General features: G+C 31.9%; 1 protein-coding gene across 12 annotated transcripts in view; it reads right to left on the bottom strand.

Moving 5' to 3' along the window:
- Positions 1-24,642, bottom strand: part of LOC105223378 (sodium/potassium/calcium exchanger Nckx30C) — a 321,392-nt gene that overhangs the window by 18,964 nt on the left and 277,786 nt on the right. For all 12 annotated transcript variants that reach the window (XM_011201095.4, XM_049452184.1, XM_049452180.1 and 9 more), the window contains 2 exons: positions 12,397-12,651; positions 12,072-12,208 (listed from right to left, as the gene is read on the bottom strand). In XM_011201095.4, coding sequence (XP_011199397.4) covers positions 12,072-12,208; positions 12,397-12,651 — 392 coding nt within the window. The remainder of the gene's footprint in view (positions 1-12,071; positions 12,209-12,396; positions 12,652-24,642) is intronic.

Here is a 24,642-nt window from a genome sequence, read left to right on the forward strand (position 1 = left end):
TGAATAGAGAAGGTATAACCTTCCACAGGAATGTACAGTCGCTGGCGTATGCCGATGATATCGATATCATTGGCCGTAACAAACGCGGCAATAGTTCTGCTGTCTCCAAGTTGGACAAAAAGCGAAGCAAATGGGTCTGATACTGAACGAGGAAAAGATGAAATATCTTCTGTCATCAAACAAACAGTCGTGCACTCGCGACTTGGTACCCATCTTACTATTAACAGTTATAACATCGGAGTCGTAGATAATTTCGTCCATCTTGGAACCAGTATCAACAAAACTGTCTGTCCTGAAATCCAACGCAGAATAACTCTTGCCAACAGGTGCTAATTCGGATTGAGTGAGCAATTGAGAAGTAAAGTTCTCTCTCGACGAACAAATACCTGGTGCAGAGGGATGTATGATGACAACATCCGATTTGTGTTACGAATTTTCGAGAGAAAGGTTCTGCGGAAGATTTATTGTCCTTTGCGAATTGACAACAATACTGCAGTCGATGGTACTATGAGCTGTACGAGATATAGTATACGACTAATTAAGAGACAAAGGCTACGCTGGCTCGGTCATGTCATCCGAGTGGATGAAAACACTTCAGGTCTGAGAGTATTCGACGCCGTAACTGCCGGGAGAAGCAGAGGAAGAGGAAGATCTCCACGCTGTTTGAAAGACCAGGTAGAGAGGACCTGGCCACACTTGGAATCTCGATTTGGCGCCATAGAGCGATAAGGAAGAAAGTCTGGCGCACTGTTATAAAGTCATTATAAGATAAATACGATCTCTCAATTTGTTTTAGATAACTTGTATATTGCCCGATATACTTGGTATAAAGTCACCTGGAAGTTCGGGAATCTTTGTATTAGGTATACGGGACACACAGACATACCATTGTCAGCATTAATTTGTCATGGCGTAGTCAATATTATAACCCTTTCTGTATAGTCAAGTCTTCGTATGACTTTCTAAAATTTCAATATATTTCATTAGTTATTTACGTCGCCTAAATGTAGGCAATAAAATAACAAAAAATAGAGAAAAGATAAATTTTTCGATTCATAATTTAATTCATTTGCCCCTACATAACATTTTATCTGAAATTTAATATGTTTCTAAAATAGCTATCTGCCTGCCCGGAAATGCACGAATCACTAATATTCGCTAAACGCCTAATAATATGCTACGTGCATATATCCAAGTATATACATACGGATTAATGCAGATTTTAGTAACGTCACATTATTTTGTTAGCAGCTTTTGTTGGTATTAACGGTTTTAAAAATGCATACACAAGTAATTGGCAAATAAATAATTCAACTAAACATATTTTGATATTTTCAGGCGCAACCTGTCATATTCATAAATACTTGATAAGCAAATAATTCAGTTTGTAATGGCGCGTGGATTTTATTTGAGAAGTGAAGGTGATTTTTTGCAAATACTAAATTATTAAAATTTAAAGTTGCACAGAAATTGAAGCAAAGTATAGGGACGTTAGTATAGAAGCATACTTTTAGTGGAATATAAAAAAAAATCTCATATTTTGCGCTGTAAGTTTAAAGATAAGAACTTTAAGCTTTAAATTATTGTATTGAATTAAAAACTATTTTAATCCCAAAGCTTAAAATCTCCTTAAAATGTTTATAAGAACTAAATAGTTCTTTCGAAGTTGTGCTATTTTTTAGTTTTTTTTTTTTGAATGTTTACTTTTAATGAGAAACAACCCTTAAAGCTTTTCAAAAAGCTTATCATAAAAGATTAGATGAAACACAATTGCTAGGAAAAGCTCCTTTGGAATTCATTTTTCAGTAGATGATCAACAAAAACTTCAAGCGTATTTTAATTATTATTTTGATGTTCACCGTTATCTTCTGAGATACTCATTAACATATGCAAAACTACTGAGCTTACTAAAGCTTTAAAAGAACTGGAAGCTTTTCATAAGGCTTATTATTATTTATAAATTCGCAAGAAATAGAATTGAGATTAAAAGTTTCTTCTACAGAATTTCATTTCTGGGTAAGCGATAAACAGAATACGTACGTACTTTCTGCATTGTTTAGGTGTTGATAGTGGTCTACCGAGATATTTGTAAAAATATGTATTTTTATTGAGTCTGAAAAAGTTTGGAAGCTCTTCAAAAATTTTGAATAGTATTTGCCTGAAACACAATATCAAGGCAAAGCTTTTTTGCAAGTATTGCATTCTCTTGGAGTCTGAAACGATTTATTTATTTTCTTCAAAATTGATTAAAGTTGCTTTAATTATTGCTAAGATATTTATGGTGGTCTTCCTAGATACTTAAAAAAACATTTGCAACTATTGAGTTTAAAAGCTTTTCAAAAGGTTTACTAACAAAACTCAAATGAAACATGATTGAAAAAAGCTCTTTCGGAAGTATTGCAATTTTTTGAAGATGAGCTACAAATACATATATAATTATTGTCTTCAAAAAATCGTTTTAAAAATCTGAAAATGAAAGAAATATATTCAGGACTTAAAATATGCATAACTATTGAGTCTGAAAAAGCTTTATAAAAATCTAGAAGCTTTGTAAAGACTTTACGAATGAAACACAATAGAAAAAAAGCTATTTGGGAAGTATTGTAATTTTTATCTTACTATTGTCTTCAAAAAATCGTTTTATAATTCTCAAAATGGCAAAAGCTTTTAAAAAAGTTTAGTATAATTTGAAAATATTATTTAACATTTTAGAAAGAAAAATATTCAGGGCTTTAAATATATTTGCATCTTTTGTTTAAAAAATCATTATCTGAAGTTTAAAGTTAAAAGCTCCTCAAAAAGTATACATTTACAATAATTTTTAAATCTCAAGTTTTAATTGCTTCTTAAAAATTTTGGTATAATTTTGAAATATTCATGTAAAATGCTTGGAAGAAATGTTTGAAAGAAATGTTGGGACACTTATATCTCTGACATAAACTATCGTTTTGAAAAGCTTAAATAAACTTAAAATATTCATTCAAAATGATCAGAAGAAAAATGTGGAGTATACTTATATCGTTGGTTTAAAAAAATCGTTTTGAAAAGCTTAAAGCTTAAAAGCTTCTCAAAAGCTGTAGTACAATATATAATCATTAAAAACAATTAAGTGAAAAAGGTTTGAAAATGAACGTTTATAATTTGTTAATGATCATTAGAAAATTTAAAACATTTAGGTTTATCCATGATTTGAGTCAAAAATGTTCAATACTTGTATAATTGTAAAAGCTCTTAAGATCTTCATTAAGTCGAGTGCCGCACCTCTGCTTATCTTACTTGTGACAATGTCAGCAGGCTATAGTCACTAGCCTTACATGACTACTAGTGGGCTGACTAGTGACCGTTGTCAAAATATCGGCTTCTCGAACATTGTGCTACCTGTGGCAACCACCTGAACGTAACGTAACCTTACCGCTGTGCAATATCCGCAACAGATAAACTTTGCACTAAAACCCATTTTTCTTTTTCACTTATGTAGACCCATCAACTGCATACTTTCTGGCGCCATCTGCAAACTAGTTTGCTATCTCCATAACGTGTTGCAAACAATATGCATAATTTTTGTTTTGTTTTCTACTTTTCTTTGCATATTAGCTAGCATTACTTTGCAAGAAGTATACGGTAACTTTTCTCATCCCCTCTGCCCTCCTCGCAGCCTAAATCGCATGTCGACAAGGGCTTTGCTGTATCGTTGCACTCACATTTACCACTTCCTTCCACCAATGCTTGACGGAGCACAAAAGTTGAAATTGCGCTTTCCTTTATTCTAAGGATAAAATGTTTGTATATGTGCAATATTTGCATATGTGAGCTTATGCGGTTTCTTTACAGTAAACGTGTGAGTTGTGTGTGAGTGTGTGTTGAAAGAAAAGTTTTGGTATTCTTTTCTCTTCTGCGGTTTGGTTTACTTAGTCTCTTATGGCGACTTATAACATAGTAATAAACTTCTGTACACTTTTAAACTTGGCGAAAAATAAAAATAGTTGTTTTAAGTAACGGTAAATACATACACGTGCAATTTTCCAAAGGATTAGTGGAAATAGAATAAAAAGAAAAATCTTTAATAAAAAGTCTAACTGTTGAAATTCTATAGTCTTTCTATGTTTAAGGTTTGGAATTTAAGGCATTTGCTGGGAAAAGCAGGCAGAGCTTATATTGAGGTAATTTTCAAGGAATAGTTGCTAAGAAAGGGTTGTAGCATAGTCAATAGCCATAAAGAGCTTAACACGCCGACGTCAAAATATAGAGCCAAATAAAAATTAGGAGCAAAGTTTTTACCAAGTGTTCATCAAAAAGCTTTTCCGGTATTAAAACCTGTGCATTGAACGAGTCACATAGGATGTTAAGCTTTAAAACCAGTATTCATATGTCACTCCACTGGAGTACTCAAAATCGCTGCCTAGTCACTGTGTTCATTCTCACTTAGATTTTATCGTCTATTGATACATTGCTATAGACTCTGGTCTACCATGCAAAATTAGCTTATGTACCATCTGATCAAATTTAACTCGGACTGAGCACGCAAACTGGATCGATATATTGTTTTTCCCAGATTGTTGTGCCTGGCGATTATTTTCATGATAATAACTGAACAACGATATTACTTGAAATTTTCCAATGTTTCACGGTAATCACAATTTTTGATGCCGAAATGTTATTTGAGTGGCACAAAGCATTCAGTGAAAGTCGTAATCATAACTTCGTAAAAGTTGAAAAATAGTGCATGAAAAGATCAATAGATTTCAACATTTTTTATTGATCAACCACCCAACACCATTTTGGTTAATTTTTTAAGTATAAAGCGTAGCAAACGATCTAAATATTTAAAAAAAAAACGTCGGCGAGTAGAGATCGCAAAAGAGATGCTTGCTTACGCTATCGCTGAGGACTCCACATTCATCAAACACAATAATAGTGATGCCAAGATGTGGGCTAATAAACAACAAAACTGTTCAACAATGGCGCTCAAAAAATTAACTGAAAGAGATAAACTCAAAACTCGCTAAATGCATTGAAAGCCATCGCAGCAAAAGTTTAGAATATAAAAAGTGCAATTTGGTTTAAGGGGTAAATTTTTTATTATCTTATTCAGTTCTAAAACACTTTTAAGATATTGTGCTAAATTTTCAAGTTGATCCGAGTAATAGTTTCGGAGATATAGCCAAGAGAATTTAAGCGCTTGAAGTTAGCTAAGTGCGCCGTTTTTAAACGTGTTTTTCTCGAAACTTTATTTTTGAAGTCGGTTGGAAAGACGTTGGAAAGATTTTTCAAGAACTAATCAACCGACTTTCCTGAAATTTTACACAACACGTATTCTTTTCTCACTTTAGATGTTCCTGTAAGAAGTTATCCTGCCAACGCGTTAACATTTTTTTCCGAGACGTCACTGGAAACGGCGTCGTATTGGCCCAGTTTAAAATATTTTTTACCAAAATTAATAATGTTAATAGTGTATGTTTGTAACAATAAAAAATTCCAAAAAAATATTTCATTTTTTATATGAGAAAAATATTGTTGAAAAAGGCTGTTTTTACCCGAGGAAACCCATGTAACCCCTTAAAATTTGAGTTGTATTCGTATTATATTAGCTGAAGAGCTTACTGGAGGCGATAATGAATGCTTACATTAAAAACTTGAAAATGTAGTTTTTTTGCCAGAAAATTATCAAAAAAAGTTTTCTGACGATTATAGAAAGCTTAAAATTTATAGAACAGATTATTAATAGGGTGAAGGATAAAGAAAATACTCATATCACAAAAAGTTAAAAAGTGCGACGAAAGCAAAAGTAATGTTCAAGTTTTAGTCGCAGATTATCTTGATAGATAAAACTGGGAAAGATGGCTGTGTTGTCTTCATACAGACCAATCAGTCTTCTACCTTGTCTTTCAAAAGTATTTGAAAAAGTATTACTATCAAAGATGTCTCCTTTTCTCCTGGAAAATAACACAATACCAATGCATCAATTCGGATTTCGTGCGAAATATAGCAAGTAAATAGAATTACTAATGAGATAAGGAAAGCATTTGAGCACAGGGTGAGCTGTTCAGCAATATTTCTAGATGTAGCTCAAGCGTTTGATAAGGTGTGGCACGAAGGTCTTTTAATACAAGATTAAAAAAATTCTACCCTTACAATTATATAAAACCTTGGAGTCTTATTTAAAAAATAGAAAATTTATGGTAAAAGTGGGAGATTTCATATCTGATGAACGACAGATAAGGGCTGGTGAACCCCAGGGCAGTGTTTTAGGCCCAACACTATACATCATATTATATATACAGCAGATCTTCCAACAGCTAATAATGTTCAACTTTTGCGGACGACACAGCTATAGTGAGCCGTAACAAATGCCACATTTTAGCATCACGAATATTAACGGAGCATTTAAGTTCTGTCGAAGAATGGCTATCGAACTGGCGTATAAATGTGAATGAACAGAAGTGTAAGCATATTACATTTTCGCTAAGACCAAAGATGTGCCCGGCAGTAAAAATGAACAATATTTTAGTACCCCAAGCGAGCGAAGTAACATATCTTGGTATTCACCTAGATAGAAGGCTCACGTGGAGAAAACCCATCTCTAGTAGAATAACATGTATGAAGATTAGAGCTGCAATTTTTAAATAAACACTCCAAACATAGCCTAGACAACAAAGTGCTTTTATATAATGCGGTCATAAAGCCGATTTGGATGTATGGCATTCAACTGTGGGGTACTGTGCAACTAATATTGATCTAATACAAATATTCCAATCAAAAATGCTTAGAACAATCACGTGTTCACCATGGTACATGCGTAACGAAAATATCCATAAAGACCTTGGTATTCCTATGGTAAAAAAAGAAGTAGAAGACAGCAGAATTAAGTATATATCTAAACTGCGTGATCACCCAAACCCTTTGGCTAATGCTTTGGTACATTCCTGTGGTCAAACACGCCTTAAAAGAAGAGATATGCCCGCGTACTGAGGAGCAATGTATCACCAAAACAGCGCAATCACTTGCTTGAGCGTGTCTAGTTTTTAAATAGGTTTAAGATTTTATTACTTATTGTAAGGCTTTAAGAAAAAGCAGATACAATAAATAAAATAATTTAGAAAAAAAAAAGTTTTATACGATTATATCATCTTCGGATCATTCTAATTCTAACTCTAATAATGCTCTTATCAACAAGTCGACTGATTTCAGTGTTTGTGGCTAAACACAAGTTTGTGATTTACATCGATCGATCCATTTTCATAGTATATAAAAATTGTTGTTCGGATGGATATAGTTGATGAATTATAATAATTTATCGAAACAACGAGGTGAGGAAAAACCTTGGGTTTAGTCTGACATACATATTTTTATTTGCTGGTAAGCATTTTTTTCTCATAAACTATAATTAAGGGAAATTATTTGGTAAACTCTACATTTATGAGTAGTGTTTATTGCTAAACGCTAAAATATGAATATGTAAATCGAGTCTTGGGGTTTACTTAACAATAAATTTCATAGTTCTGAACGGTGTTTAATGCTAAACATGAGTTTATTGCTTTAAAGTATTTAAGTTCAGTTGGAATTTCTGTGCGGAGTTCGAGTTTATGAGTGGTGTTCAATGCTAAGCACTAGAATGATGCTGATTTAATAATAAACTTCATATTTCTGAGCAGTGATTAACGGAAACATGAGTTTATGAGTTTTCGTGTTAGAGTAGTGAGATTGAGTGCATAACAAGTATAGTATTACTTCTCATCGCTTTTGAATGCACTTAAAGTATTGGTACAATCTCTAAGGAAATCTCTCTGGAATATGGAAAGAATGGTATAGCTTAAGTCGGTACGGCAGAAATGTCGAACAAAAAATTTTTCTCAAATTATGTATTCCTAACGAAATTTTGTAGGCGGAATCGTTGCAAATGTTGGAAAAGGCTAACGGTAGTTTAGTTTTAGAGTGGTACAAATTCTTCAAAGACAGCCGAGACATCGCTGAAGACATGCCTCGTTCTGGACGATTTTCGACTTCGTCAATTGGTGAAAACTGATTAAAAAAGTGAACGAGATGGTGCTTGAAAATGATCAGGCAAGTATTAGAGCGATAGCAAGACACCTCGACATCCCTTACGAGTCCGTTAAAATTACTTTGGTTAATGTTTTGGGCATGAAACGTGTTTTCGTTCTACTCGTCCCGATAAAGCTGATTTTTTTCAAACAGAGTACCATAAACAGGTCTCTTTGGACATGCATGATTGTGTTAATTCCGATCCCACACTAATGGAGAGTTATAACTGCCAACGAGACATGGGTTTATGAGTTTGACATGCATGTAAGTCAAAAATCATTGTAATGGAACCCGTTTTCAGTCGATCGACGAGACAAAACAAAATTCGCTTAAAGCCATTCTTAAAAATGATTACGAAAAGTGTTTCGAGGACTGGAGAAATCTTTGGCATAAGCGTATTATATCTGGTGGAGATTATTTTGAAGGCGACAAAATGGATATTGGTGAATAATTAAATATTTTGCGTTTTATTTACAATTTCTGGGTACTTTTTTGTCACAGTGCATATACTGCACTTTGCCAACTGACCTTTATAACCAGCAAAAACAAATTTCTTCAAAAATGTTGAATTTTGAGAAATTTTCAGCTTTTTAGCGAGTAACCTATCGTTGTCTTGAATAAATTGCCATGCAACGGCGCCATTATTGGTCGCATTCAAATTTCACTACACCAGCCCATGCTATATGTGCAGCCACACGTGTCCTCACACAATTTCGCGGTATGCGTGTGATTGTATAGGTGTAGTTTTACCTTTCATTACTGCAGTAGTAGTAGTAGTGGTTGTTGTTGTTGTTGTTAAGTGACAATTTATACGTTTTTTATTACAAGGCTTAACTAGACATACGGTCTACTAGCTCGTCTCAGGGCACAGGGCGCGCTGAATAACGGCATATGAGCCTTAGTGCCTACATGTGAAGGCATACATATATGTGAGTGTATTGTGTCGGTGTGTGTGCGAGGTGAGGTAGAAGATGTCATTGAAATAGAGGCAGTTTTGTGGGCCGAAACTTGACTGCTTGTGTGAGTTTCACACAAATTAAACTACGCATTTACATGTGTGTGTGTGTGTATTTAAGTGTTTGAGTGTCTGTGTGTGCGTAAGCACGCGAATAGGTCGGCTTTAGAGCAGATTTGTGGTACTTTGTTAAAAATTGATGTACCTCAACTTGTCACTGTCTCACTGATTGTGCTTGTCTCGAACATATGCCAGCACAAGCAAGTCATATGTGTTCTATACATGTATGGGGTTGTGTGCGATATTTGTGTGTGGGTGTGTGCTTGATTGCTTCTGTTGGCGACTGACTGACATTTCGGTTATACGAGCAGAAATAAGTGCACCTACATTCGAGCCACATGCAACCACTCACAACACACGCTATACCCGACTTGGTGCTTTTTTTTGGCTGGTTACGGTGGTGTTTGTGTGAGTATGTGTGTGTGCATTTCGTATGGCCTGTGAACTTTTTCATTATTCAATGTCATTTCAAATGTTGAATGGCGTATTAATGAGTGTTTGTGAGACTTAACTGTGCCGGCTGCAGCTTAACGGTACATCAAACACGCACACACACATATTTGCAAGTATGCGTGTATGTATGTATAATTGCTTGTATGCTTATAAGTAAGGTTTTAAGTTCTTTCAATTGTTCCACATTTTTGTTTTTTTTTGTGTGAATTTTTCTGGTTGCCTTTTTCATACCCTCAGCACTCGAAAGTTAAATTGGCGTAGGTGTGCGCTCTAAGTGCTCATGCAAATGTGTATGTAAACATGTGTGTTTATAAGTATCAGTTATATGTGCACATCAAGTTAAGGTTAAGTGCTGAGTGGTTACAAGGTTTAACAAGGCTTAAATTTTGCGGCTTATTTCTGTCAAAGTGTCTTTTTTTGCTTTCAAGTGATAAGCCATATGTGGAAAGCTCTAAACGCAGCTGCTGGTTTTTGCGCTGTGGATTTGGTTTTGGGTGAAATTTTTCGAAACTTTAATCTTTATTGCGATTGATTAGCATTACATGCCAAATATTTTGATAATTAATGCTCGAAATATGCAAATGAAAATATTCTTGGTTTACGACGGTTGATACCGAATCGGCAGATAAGTCAGATGTTAGGCCCGAACAATTTAAATGCGGAACAAAATCCCTAGATAAGCGTCAGAGACCGTTAAAAAAATCGTGAACCGTCTTTGCCCGGAAAAAGGCTATGGAAAAATGCGAAAGACGAGAGAGTCACGCTCAACCCAAGGTCGAGTCTACTGGATCGTTTTAAATCTTCGTCAAACATTAAAAAATACCTTAGAAATGGGGCAGGAGTGTTTGTGAAAATATCAGCTATCTGCCGAAGACTCATAGAGGCAGGATTCAATGGCCAACATCCCACAACAAAAACTTTTTTAGAAACTTATGAAAATGCAGGCTTCTGTATGGGTGAAAGAGCACGAAAATTGGTCAGTAGAATTTTGACAAAGCGCAATAACCTCGGATGAACCCAAGTTCAATATATTTGAATCAAACGGTATCCACTTTGTTCCCCCCAAGAGCAGTGGTAGAATTTGCCCGGGGTAAGGCATGTCTGTCGTAAAAGGCGACTAAAATCCAATATGCACTATGTTCTTGAAATATGAAATGAAGCATAGCCTTGTCAGAAATAGTGCTGTAATACTCAGCTTGAACTAATATTATAGATTTTGAATGCGATTCCTTTTAATGAAAAGACATTTGAAGTTCTAGCGACAAATGTTAGCAGTCATAGAGTTAGATGGCTTTTCAACAGGCAAAAGCTACAAGGTCTGACCGCAGATTTAAATCTGATACCACGAGGAGTCGTAAGCCCTCGGAGTTCACTGCTGTTGGAAAAGGCCCTTATTTGTCGCGATCAAGTATTTTTGATTCGTACAATTTATTCAAAGAAGGTCTTTTCACCATAAAAATTCCAAAACTTAAAGTCCAGTATAGTTACATATTACTGTCTGGACGTGGTCCTGAAGGAGACGTATCTATAGCGGGCAATGTGAGTTGTACATGCTGTCATTTAATATTGGCAGTATTTTACGAAGATTCCCTATTCGGAAACAACAAAACATTTTCATTTTTTTATCCGAAATTGATTAGTTTTGATAGAAAATTTGTAATCCCTGCTGTCGCCTAAAATTGCGGTGGGACTGTGCTTGCATTAAAACAGCTCTTAAAATTTACGAAAGTTCATTCCAAGGTCAAACCTTTTGCAAAGGTGTTTTCTAAGCACCTAAACTTCGAACAAAAATGTTTGTAAAAATCTCTTTAAGTTTATAAATTCTTTCCATTGTTGCCAATTTTCGCTTAAAAATAAATATGTTCTTCTAACCCAATGGCTGAGTCTTTTCGATTGACCGATTTGAACTTAAAAATTTGAAATTTCACCTTATATGAGTGTATTGTACATTTAAACTGAACCCAAGGTCCTTCGCTGTTAGTTGATGAAAGCAGTTCTGTTATTTGTTCAAAAAATTCTATCGACCTCTTCTCTCTATCACCTTTCTTGTTTACTTTTTCTGAGCTCTTCTTAGAGGATTGAGCTCTCATTTTGATAATTTTCTTGAGCTCTTCTTTGAGTTCTAACATCAGAGAATTTTTTAACGATTTTACCCATCAGTGACTGTATAAAGTAGACAAAGCTGTAATCAAATAAAAACTAGATTAAAAAGATTAGTTTACAACAACAGACGGAACTCTGCCGAATTTTTTTTGCAATGGAATATTGACCATCCACAGAATTCCTTAGTATTATGTTGGAAAAGTTTATACGCTCCTACAACAAAAAAACTTAAATGAATACTATTCAAAGGCAGAAGCTTCATTTCTACATCTTCAGAAATGCTGATCTCATGCTGAGCCACTAGCGAAATACATATAGACCTCATCCTGACTCAGCATTGAAGTACAATAATTAGAGTCAGAAAAAAATACTTGCCACATCTATTGATATTTACTAAGCATAATTCACTAAAATCACTTATATATTTATAACAAGAAAGGTAATTTGAAATGTTACTTACCCAACAGTGACGTCGAAAATATTGCTACCCACTGAACTGGAAACCGCCATATCACCGAATCCCTTACGCGCCACAATCACCGACGTTATCAAATCGGGTATTGATGTGCCAGCGGCAAGGAAGGTCAAACCCATAACCTATGTATGTAGCGCAGTGAGTGAGTGGGGTATAGGAAAAAAAAACAGTTAGCAAATATTAAAAAGCAATGAGATGATGTATGAAGATAAGACTAAAAAAAGTAGAATTATGTAAAGATATAAAGAATGACCCACATTACACATACATATGAACACATCTATGTATATGTGTGTTTACAACTACTCACCTCGGGTGGTATGCGTGCCGTATCGCCGGCTACGTTCGCCCACCACACCATCAGATATGAGAAGGCAGCAATCCATAGTATTGAGCCCATGAACGTGACCGGGTAGTATTTCTTGCCGCGCGGTGTACGCGTATCGGGCAACGTCAGCCACATGGGTATTAGCAGTGGTGCCACCATTATGTAGGTGAGACGTTTGCGGGCAGTATCGGGCCATGCCATGCTCAGTGGTTCCGGCTCATCTTCAATTTCATTGGCCTAAATTTTGCAGTTTCAATTTGGTGTGTGATTTTGTTGTTGTTGTTTTTATTTTATAAGTGTTATTTTTTGATTGTTTGTGTGTGTGTGTATGTGTGTTGGGTATTTTGGAAAGTGTTTTTTTTTTAGTGGCAACATTGCGTTCGTTACAAAGTGGTGGGTTGGGAGTATTTTTGGAGGTGGGTAATTTATTGTTGGTTAAGGGAGAAGAGGTGTAAATGAGAATACAAATTTATTAGTAACTGTTATTTTGAAATATTTTACGGTATTATTAAATTTTAAATATAACTTTGTGATAAATATATATATATATTTATATTAGTAAGTATTTAATTTAAATATGGTTTTTAATAAATTTACAAAAGGATCTTAATTTGGTTAATTTTGGCAAAATTTTGTTATAAATGTATGAAATTTGTATTTATATTTATAAAGAATATTAATCGTTTATACAAAATGCAGTAAATGACGTTTTGTGACATATGAAATTTCATAAAAAAATTAATTGTGATATCAAAATTATTTATAACAATTACTTTGAGAAAAAAAGAATTAATTTTCTTTGAAAATGGTTGCGCAGTGAATATAATAAATATTTTTAAATAAAACGAGTTCAGTGAAAATGCACTTAAATTTTTTTTTTAAGTTTAAAGCAGTAATTAATAATAAAATGTTAATAAAAATAATTTTTTTTTTGAAAAATTAAATAAAAAGTCAAACATATTTGAAAAAAAAAAATTAAATAGTAATATGTAGTTAAAGAATATAAAATTTTTTAAACTATTCAAATAGTTTCAGATAAAAAATAATTTATATAATTTTATGTTTTGAAAAAAAAAATTAAATTCGCAGAAAAAGTATTATTCGCATTTTAATAATCATTATTAAACTCTCAATATGTTAAGTTTGTTTTTTTGATATGTTTTGGGTTTTTCAAAAATTTCAAAACATAGAACTTGTGTCTTAAAAGTTTATTTTCTTAATTTTTTAAATATATTTGTTTTGTATTACGTCCCTTTATTTTTTTCCTATATTAAGTATTTTTATTTTTGAAAAATTTCAAAATATAGAATTTTTAACTTTACAATGTGACTTTATTTTAATTAAAGAAAAAAATTTTATTTTGTTTTTTGGTTTATCCTATGTTTTAATCTTTGAAAATTTTTACAATATAGAATTTTCCACTTAAAAATGTGTTTTATTTTAATGTTTGAAAAAAATTTCGTTTTTACTATTCACCTAAATTTTTTTTCTTAATTTTTTAAATTTGTTCAATTTTTGAAAATTTTCAAAATATAGTATTTTCGACTATTAAACTCGACTTTAGTTTAGAGTTTTAAGTAAAATTGGTTTCCAAAACATCACTATAATTTTTGACGTTTTTAGTTTTTGAAATTTTTTTATTAAAACAAATTGTGTTAAAAATCTTTTAAAATTTAAACGATTTCTTTAACAGTTAGTCTGTTGATTGGATTGCTAACAAAAACTTTGGAATCCTAGAGAAAAATATGTGCTTTTTTCTCTACTTGCACAGTTAAAAAATAATTTATTAAAATAAAAATTAGAAATTAAAAAATTTTTTAAAGAAAAATTTGAGTTGTAAGTTTTAGTTCAATTGCTCTGAGATTAATTTAAAAATACTAACTAAAATTCCATGTTAAATTTTTATTTTCTTTCCATAAATTTAACAGTAAAAAAATTTCTCCACATTTTTTAATTAATTAAAAAAATAGTTCCGTGGCTTAATTTTCACTTATAAATTTAATTAAAATTGGAAAAACTAAACACTTGAAATTTTTGTTACGTAAAACACCCAACTAAATTTTATAAAATGAAAATTATTAAAATGATAAAAATCTTAAGACACTTTTTCACTGAACTCATGTGATATAAAAAATATTATGGTTCGTAAAAATATGTAAATTTTTTTAGATGTTATATAAAGCGATAGAATGTTAGTGATTTAGTCAAAAGTAAAGAAAAAATGCCTTGTATATGTTACACTACTGAATAATTTAGAAACAGAGTATTTTGTTTGACAAGGTTGTAACTAGCTAAATTTTTGGTGTAATATTTTTTAAATTTATGTCCTACTAAATAGTTTTTTTTTTTTTTGAACGAAGACTACAGGGTGGGTCTAAAAAAATATTACTTTTGCTTGGTACTCTGGTATATATGGGGTATTCCATACCAAATCGACCACTTTTGAACCCGACCCCTTTAGATTTTGCTGAAACTTATCTATCCTTTTCTACCATTTGAAAAAAATTTTTGAGAATTTTTTCAAAATTTTTTGTCCAACTTCAAAAAAATTATGAATTTTTCAAAAAAAAAGGCTTTTTTATTTTCAAATAGTCATAACTTTTGTAGAAATTGAGTTTTGGGGACCTTTTTTTTTAATTTTTGTTTTTGAATGAACTTTCTCTTCGTATATTACATTATTATTTTAGAAAATGCTCATTTAAATATATACTTTATGGGGTCTCCTACGCTTCCTTCTGGGTGTTACAAACTTCGTGGCAAACTTAATATAACCTGTTCAGAGTATAAAAAAATTAAAGTAAAATATTTTAAATTTAAGAATAAGTAAATTTCAAACACAGTTATGAGTTTTACGATTTAAAGCAATCTCTATCGAGAAACGATGTATTTTTTTCAAGTAGGCATACGTTTTCTGCCTGGTAATAAGAAATAAATATACAACTGTCAGGCGGAGAACCGTCGCGTTAAAATTAAGAGCTCATACTGGGTGAGACATTCCTACAGGTAATTAAAAAAAATCTATTTGTAGAGTACCAAGCGAAAAAATATATCTAATTTTTTTGATTTGCCCTAATAATATAGTTTTTTTTAGCCAGTTTCGTAAAAATTAAATTTAAAATTTATTTATATCATTCATTTTTTAATTATTTTATTATTTCATAAATTTTTTTTTATTAATCTTGTTTTTTAAAGGCACAACTTTTGGTTATTTATTAGTTAGTATTTTTATACTTAATTTTTTTGCTTTTATATATGATTTTTTTTTACTTTTTTCAACAGGTTTGTCTTGAGATTGGTTCATATTAAACTAATGGGTCCAATGGGTCGTCTGCGCTAATATATGTAACTACAATAACTTTGTATTTTTGAAAGTACTAACAAGCAATACGAAACATTTTACTACATTGTTTAAAAATATGTCTAAATTTTTAAATTTCCTAGTTGTTATTTTTTAAGTTAAGGCTTTATAAGGTTCCTTTTTCATATTAAATTTTAGATTTATTATTTTTAGATTTATTTATTTTATTTTATTTTTTTTTTTTTTGTTTTGAATAATTTAAAGATTAATTTATTTTTCTTAAGAAATATTTAATTGTTTAAATTATTTTATTTTCTAATATTTAGATATAAATTTCGTATTTATATAACTAACTTTGAGTCGCCTCAACCATTTTTTTCAATTAAATATTTTAAAATTCTGGATTTTAGTATTGTTTAGTTAGAGTTTAGAAAGTGGGTGAAAAGTGATTGAATGCATGCCAGTGCTGATGAACGCTGTATGACCATGCCGAGTATGAATATAGGTGATTAATAGCAATAAAGCAAGCATAACATACGTTTTACATTATTTATTTACAATTTAAAAATTAAAATATTTTATATTTCAAAAAAGTAAAATTAAAAAAAAAGTATTTGAAAAAGTATGAAAAAAATATATTTACATTTACAATAAAACATATTATTTTTCGGAATATTACAAAAATAATAAAATAAAACAAAATCTTTAAAAAATGTAATTATAATTAAAACAAAATATATAAATTATTTTTTATTTATTTATATTAAAATTAAAATAATACATTCTTTTTAAATTTTTTGAAATATGCAATTTTAATAATATATAAATAGAGATCGAAAAGTGAAATATAAATATTTCAAAAGTGAAAACTATATATTAAAACAAGATATTTTTAATAAAATATTTTTTTAATAATAATTTTGTTTTATATTTTTAAAAGAAAATTTTTATAAAATATTTATAGAAATCGAAATATGTTTCCTTTTAGTAAATAATTTTTGTTTTCGTAAATATTTACTTATTTTACTTACAATAAATATTTTGGAAAATTTTATAATAGAATCGATTTTTTTTTATATACCACACATATATGTATAATTTTTTATGTTTTGGTTTTTATATTATTTTTATGAATATACTTTATTTGTGTTGCCTTTTTATTGCAGTAGAATCGAAACATGTTTGTTGTATTATTTTAATTGGAGTGAATATTCGTAAAGAAATTCTAATGGAATCCAAACATGTTTTACATAAGAATAAATAACAATCATAGTAAAACAATTTTTAGTCGTTTTATTCATAATATTTTGTATTTATTTATTTGTTTTTTAATAAATTTACATTTCATTAAACCCCCATAAACGTCTTCGTTTTCTTAACGTTAGTACTCCACTAATTGAAACTAATTCTTATCAATTTTCAATCACTACATTTCCAATAAGACAAGCTACGACTACTAATCTTGGTCGAAACTTTGCCAATCCCCACAAAAACTAAAAAAAATATACTTCCGAATTTCGGTAATTCTCAAAGTTTTACTATTCGCCCAAAATAAATAAAAGAAATCAGCGTAGCAGAATGTAAACTGCATCCCGCTGAAGATTAAAATAGCTAAAATATAGTTAACTGATTGTCCACTAATGAAGGACACCAGCTTAAGCGCATTTGCTGTTCGCTGCAACGTCTGCTGCTGCCACATTATTATCCTTCACACTCGAATGCCGCACGAATGCAGAGGAAATCATACGAATTTTCACAATTGAGTGCATTCAGCATGAACGCTTAAAATGTTTGCTCTTTTATTCTTGCATTTTTAGTTCAACACTGTAATTCACAGGCCACAAAGTATTTGCTATCGTTGTGGTGAATCTACTTTTACTCTGTTGTTTTTGTTGTCGCTACGCAAAAGTTTTAATATTATTTGCATTAGTTGGCACTATCTATTCGTAATCTTTGGTGAAATATTGTAGCTGACAAAAATTCGTATGTAAATTTTGAAAATATTAGTTTTAACATGAGCAGTACCCGGCGTATACGTAACTTTTTCGTGGCTTGATAAAGTATAAGGCTGGGCGTATACGTAACTTGGTACCTTAGTACGGTACATGATGGAGCAGGGCGTATACTTAACTTTCGTACAGATCGGTATTTTACTTATTTCGGATTCGAAACTTTTTTTTGACTTACCTCAATAGTGAAGTGTGTAAATGCCTCTCTGAGAGCTTGAAAATATAAACCTGAAATTTTGCGGATAATTGCATACTTTTGGGAGTTCGACGCAGCATGTGTACTGATCTAAACGTGCTAGTGCATGTAAGGTTGAAAATATTTAAGTCTTGGAGCTCTTTATCGGCTTAGAAAACACGATTTATAATTATACAAGAACTGCACCTGTGAAAGGTATTACCGCATTGGAACAGCCAAAGGTAACCTTTTTTATGAACATGCTCGACTCGCAATTAAGTTTATTTACTATTTTTACGTCGCAAAAATTTCAAAAGTAATACACATTAGTTTTATAAAAATTGTAATTGAAATTTATTGCCTGAAAGTCAGTCAAGAAAATGATTTGTGTTCTCATAAATACAAAATTTTCCTTTATCAATAATTATTTTTACGCTCGCTGTTATATTTAAATGTAAATAAACGTCACATTGGACATACACGTCGTATACGTAACATTGCTTCATAGCCTAGATGTTGTTTGATAATGTCATACTCATTTTAAATAAATAAATTATACAATTACAGTAAATTATTCATAAGCAACTTAAGCAGTGCACGAACATATATTTTCCACCGTTTTTTGTTGAATCAATTTTCATTTTGCACGATTACATTTTCAATTTGCCACGCTGCCATACTTAACAAGCAGACATACGCACTTACCCACGAAGCATAACTGCACTGAATTTATTTCTAATATTTACTTGACATTTCTTGTTGCCCAACTTAAATTCCATTTTAATAATTTAAGCTACTTAAGTGTCTTTTGGCGCAAATCTGCCACTCGATTTAGCTAAAGGCAATGTCAGCAGCGAGCGGACGCGAAGGTCATTAGTATAGAAGATAGACATACATACATGTATGATATGTGTATTTGTGCTGATGTCTGTGTGTGCATTCGTAATGCGTCAATACACACATTTGCATGCGTTTATGGGAAGGCGGAGTCTAGGAGTGCCATCGCATGTGTTGAGCAAACAAGCTTGCGCCTGGCATTGGCATTTATGCATGTACGAGTACGTAAAGTCCCATGTTGAGTCGTAGCACCAGCAGCAGCTAACGTGCGTATAAGTGTTGCTGTAAATGCTTCATCGCCAACCGCGTCTAACATTCGGAATTCGAATTTCATTTCACTTATGATGACATTCAAAAATACGTTTTTTCTCCTGTCTAATTCCTTGGTGACAAGTGTCGCCCTCGCTGTTGCTGCCGCTGGCATGCCATTGCATATGAATATGTTAACAGCCGTCATTGTCAATCATATGCGCAAGTATGTATGGGAATGTGTGCATTTGTGCTCGTTGTAGTATTTTCGACAATATGCATTTCTGCTCAGATGTGAAGGTGAGTTTCATTGTCATTGTTTTGTGGGCACAAAGGTTTACCTCTCGCACTGGTTTCATGCTATTCTTAAATTTTTGCACTTGAATTGGCTTAACTTGACTGGAAAAGTGATTTCTAAGATATAATTCTAACATGAGTTTTTGCAAAAATTAAGTTTCAAATCCGTTCTATTTCATATAATAATGTTAAGAAACTTTTAAAACTACAGCTTAAGTTAAATTTTTAAATAGTTTCTTAGTTACGCTGTGCTCAAAATTAGTTCATTCATATACAAATGTTTCATTTCCATTTTGTTCCACATAATAATATTATTACATTTTTTGTTTTCATTTTAATCTTTTTAGACATATGTGTATAAGCGTGAGATTTTTGCAAAACTTACGTTCCAATTCCATTTTGTTTCATTTAATGATGTTAAGAAAATTTTAACGTTAAAGCTTTAAAAGTGTTTAAACGGTTTTTTAGTTTACGCTGTGCTCCAAATTTATTTATTTATAAAGAAACGTTTCATTTCCATTAAGTTCCGGATAATAATATTATTAAATTTTTGTTTTAATTTAATTTTATTTTAGACAAATTTGTATATGTGTATAAGCATAAGATTTTTGCAAAAATTAAGTTCCAATTCCATTTTGTTTCATACAATAATGTCAAGAAAATTTTAACATGAAAGTTTTAAAAGTGTTTAAACCGTTTAATATCTAGTTTAAGTATAGTGTTTCATTTCCAAAACGTTCCGTTCTCATATTTTCCGACGAGACGCACTTTAATTTGAGTTATGCGGTAAATAAACAAAACTGTCTGGTCTGGTGAAAAGAAGATTCACACATTTTTAATGAACAACCATTACTTTCACATAGAGTGACAGTTTGTTTGTGGTCTTGTGGAATCATTGGTCCGCACTTCTTTCGAAATGAAGTTGGTGTCACTGTTACTGTGAGTGGGTTTTGGTGGTTGGAGTGGAGTTAAGTATTTAAAGTCAATGGTGTTTAGCAATAAACCAGACTCTCTTCAAGCTTTAGAAGTCAAGATAGATCGTGCTATTCATGACATAGGATTTGATTCGAGTGATGCTCTGGCTGCCTTTTATTTATAGTCTAAATCACTTTTTCTATGCTTAAATTGCATCTGCTCATCTGCAGCCTACTAGCAAGGGTATTAATAAATTGCTTTTACCACCACTTTCAATTAATTGCTTTAAATCAATTACAAAGATTCCCTTATAATCTGTTTCCGTTTCCTACAATTAACACACCGTTGTGCTGCTTTGTATCAATGCTTTTCACTACATTTATCTTCAAGCTGCCATTTGTTGAAATTGATACATACATACATACATTCATATAAGTATATACACCCGTCAACCCGTTCAACTGCGTCCCTTTAAATGCCTTGAGGGTGCGATAAAGTGCCATAAATTTTACAAGTTCCCCTCACAGCTAACCGGATATGCATAAGCACATGTACATACATACATACACATGTATGTGTATGATATTTGTATATGGAAGTGTGCAAATGTTTTGCTGCAGCTGTCGTTAGCGCTGTCTGCCTTCAATAACTTTTAACTTAATTTTCCCCCAATGAATTGAAATTCATTGGCTTTCACAGATTTTCTCAGAAATAGCGCAAGCATATCAATGAACTAAAGTGTTTACATACTATGTAAATATGTACACTTATGTGTGGCGTAGCATTTTGAATGCTTTTATGTATGTGAAAAGGGTTGAGTTGCTGCTTCATTGTTTGCATTTTATAATCTGAAGATCTATAACTTTAACCAGAATATACCAGAATTTGTCATTCAGTTTCAGATATCGACTGGAAATTTTACGGATGTTCCTTCCTTATCAAGAGTCACACAAACTGGTCGATCAAAATTAAGTTTTTGTATAGATAATTTTGCTATTTCATATGATATCCTCAAGAAATTTGGTACAGATTATTACCTAAGGCAGCGCTATAATTTTTGAATATATTGTTCAGTTCGAACGACTATAGCTTATACCTGCAATACAAATTGGCACATACAAATTAAATCCTTGTGTGAAAAACCTTTTTTATTTGTCATATATACATACATACATATTTGTTCGAGTCAATGCTATAATTTCTCAAAAAAATTTTAAAGATCGGATCACTATGGCATATAGCTACCATACAAATAGATCGGTGAAAGACAAATCTTTGTATGGAGACCATTTTTGTTTGGCCAGATTTCTACACGAAATTTTTTCGTTTAATATTGTCCAAGGCCAAGCCACAATTTTCGGAAAAAATGGTTAAGATCGGACTACTATATCATATAGCTGCCATACAAATTGATTGATCAAAATCAAGTCCTTCTATGGAAATCTATTTATTTGACAAGATATCCTCGTGAATTTTGACATGGATTATGATTTAAAGCAGCGGTAAAGCTTAGGAAGAATTTTCAAAATCGAGATACAGACCTACTTATGTTACAACAAAAGCGCCTGTGGGTGGTCATAGATTTGGTGCAGCCGAAATCTACTTGTGTTTATTGTTTTTCCACAAAAATGTGTCGTTTCTTATTTTAGTAAGCCAGAAGGCTCTCAGGCTCTCACTGTTCGATATGTGAAGCATTTATCAAGTGGCTGCTGGGGCAAAAGGTTCGCTCATATGTATGTGGAAATTGATTGCTTTAGTTTTGAGTGTGAACAGTTAAAAGCAGAGGCAAGTGTGGCGCCAAAGAATGTATGTGTGTATGTATGTTTATATATTCATATGTGTTTGCGCCAACACAGTTTCTCAATATAACAGAGGTCAATTGTTAGGCCGACTTGAGCTCGTTTTCAGTATTAAAACACACACGCAGATACATATAAATATGTATCTCAGCCTGTTTGTATGGCCTACTTTCAAAATTTCCACTCATAAATCTTATGAAATGAAAATCAAACTGATTGAATTGTATATCCCACAGCCGTTGAACCTTTCTACATACACAAACATTTCTTGATGAACGTCGGTACATAAATACCTAAAATCACCCCACTGCCGCAAACACATATACATACATATATATACATATATGTGAGTATTGTGCCACTAAGGAAGTGAAATTGCAAGTAGCAGTGTAAAGCTGCCAAATCTTTGTTAGATGTGCTATTTTCCTATACAAACTCAAACACACATGCATACACTACTACAAACACTGCAACTTTTGTGTACACAGTGAGGCAGGCAAAAGGTAAATTGATGACTACGCTGATTGATTTTCGCTACTAATGGCAGCTCAACGGTGGGTGGCCGGCTGCTACCATACACCAACATATAAACAAGCAAATATATGTATATGTGTGTGTATGTGTGTTTATTACGTGCGCTGGACCAGTAACTTTATTGGTTGCCCGCTGCTGATTACTCTGCTTGAGTAGTTGGCAACGCTGCTGAATCATTGCTTCGACACTGTGGCGCCGTTTGTGTGCACAGTGGTTGATATGCTTCACTTTACTTGCTCAAGCCAAGTTTTTTGGCGAAATGGAAAATTCGTTGCTGTTATTGTTGTAGCCTGTTTCAGTATGTCGGGGTAATCATTTTGGTATCAAGGGCATTCGGTTTGTGATGTTTTGGTGGAAATATTGATATATTGTTTATATAATATATACGTATATGATTTAGGCGACAGCGATGGTATTTATTTCCCGAAAATTGCTGTAACGGTATATCGATATGTATAGACTTGAGCACTGCTTAGAGTAATTTTTTCTTCAAATAAAGTTTCTAGCACAGTAATATAGAGCGAATGAATTCAGATTTGTCAAATATTTCAATTTCCATTTTTTATCATGTACAAGGAAAACTTTTATAACTGCAAATAATGCACAATTCGATTAGCAACCTGAAACCTTATTAATGTACTCGTAGTATTGGTAAATGATTTCCATCATCGGCTCAACTCACGTCAATACGATTTAAATGGTGTACTACTACGAATCAATCTGTGGTGTTCCAGTTCCACGCTGTATCAAAGTGAATATTGACATAATTGCCCACCATAAATTACATGAAGTTAAGGTATTGCAAATAAAATAAGTAAAAATAAAACAATTTTGTTTCAGTTCCAAAATGTTGCGACTCTGATTGGTTTTATTTCGATATTTGGAACATCCTTCGTTTCCTTCAATACGGTTAAGATAACATTTAAAATATTTACAAATCATTCTGTGGCGTTTCATTTTCATTATTTTTGCCCCAATCCCAAATCGTTCCTTTTTTGCTTTAGTTTTCTTTCTGACTATTTAATATCTACTTTCTTGCTTTCACTTTAATACATGGTATACTACTAAGAAGCAGTCTATGGTGTTTCAATTGTACACTGTATCAAAGTAAATATCAGCATAATTGCCAACCATAAATGACGTATATGTAAGACATTGCTAATAAAAAGTGTAAATATAAAATAACTTTTGTTCCAATTCCAAAACGTTCCGTCTCTGATTTGGTATATTTAAATTATTTAAAAAGAACATTACGTGGCGTTTCATTTCCTTTATTTTTGTTCCAATTATTCCAAATCGTTTCTATTCTGCTTTGGTTTTGTTTCTATAGAATTACTATTTCTTTCTAATCACTTCAATACGTTTTAAATAATAATTAAAATATGTACTACTACTAAACCCACAGTTGCTTTTCATTTCCACTCTGTAGCACTAAAGATTCATTTGCATTGTTTCTTTCTTGCTTTTATTTCTTGCTTAAATTTATGTTCCAGTTCCAAACCGTTTCAGATCTTTTTAAATGGTTTTATTTTCATTAGTCTTTTTAATATCTACATTCATAGTTAAGCTTTTTTAACGCTTAATAAAATTTTCTACAGCTGAATTGTGTGAAAAGTATACAAACAATAACTAATTATGTTCCAATTCCATATTGTTTCTGATGTTAAGTCCTCTTTAATGCTTAATAACACTATCAAAAGTTGTGTGTTATGATAAGTAGAAAAATAAGAATTATTAATGTTCCAATTCCATATTGTTTCAAAAAGTTTTTTTTTTCATTTGTAGCTTTATATTCGAAAAGAAATTAGTAATAAATTTGAGTTTTAAAACTTAAAAATGGCCATAAGTTTATCATTATCTTTATACCGTTACAGAGATGTTTAAAAATTCATATCGTTCCTATTGAAATTTTATTTAATACTATGGCGAAATATAGCAGGAAATATTGGCAAATATAAAAATAGTTTGAAATGCTTACTTTCAGTGCACAAAGTGCCCTGCAGCAGTGAAAACCTATCAAATTTGTATCAAAGGAGTTAATAAGTGTTTCAAGTACTTATTGCCTGAATCGAATATAAAATATTAATATACTTTTTTAACTGTTTGCTATTTAAT

The sequence above is a fragment of the Bactrocera dorsalis genome, chromosome 1, assembly GCF_023373825.1.
Source record: "Bactrocera dorsalis isolate Fly_Bdor chromosome 1, ASM2337382v1, whole genome shotgun sequence".
NCBI classification, from domain to species: domain Eukaryota; kingdom Metazoa; phylum Arthropoda; class Insecta; order Diptera; family Tephritidae; genus Bactrocera; species Bactrocera dorsalis.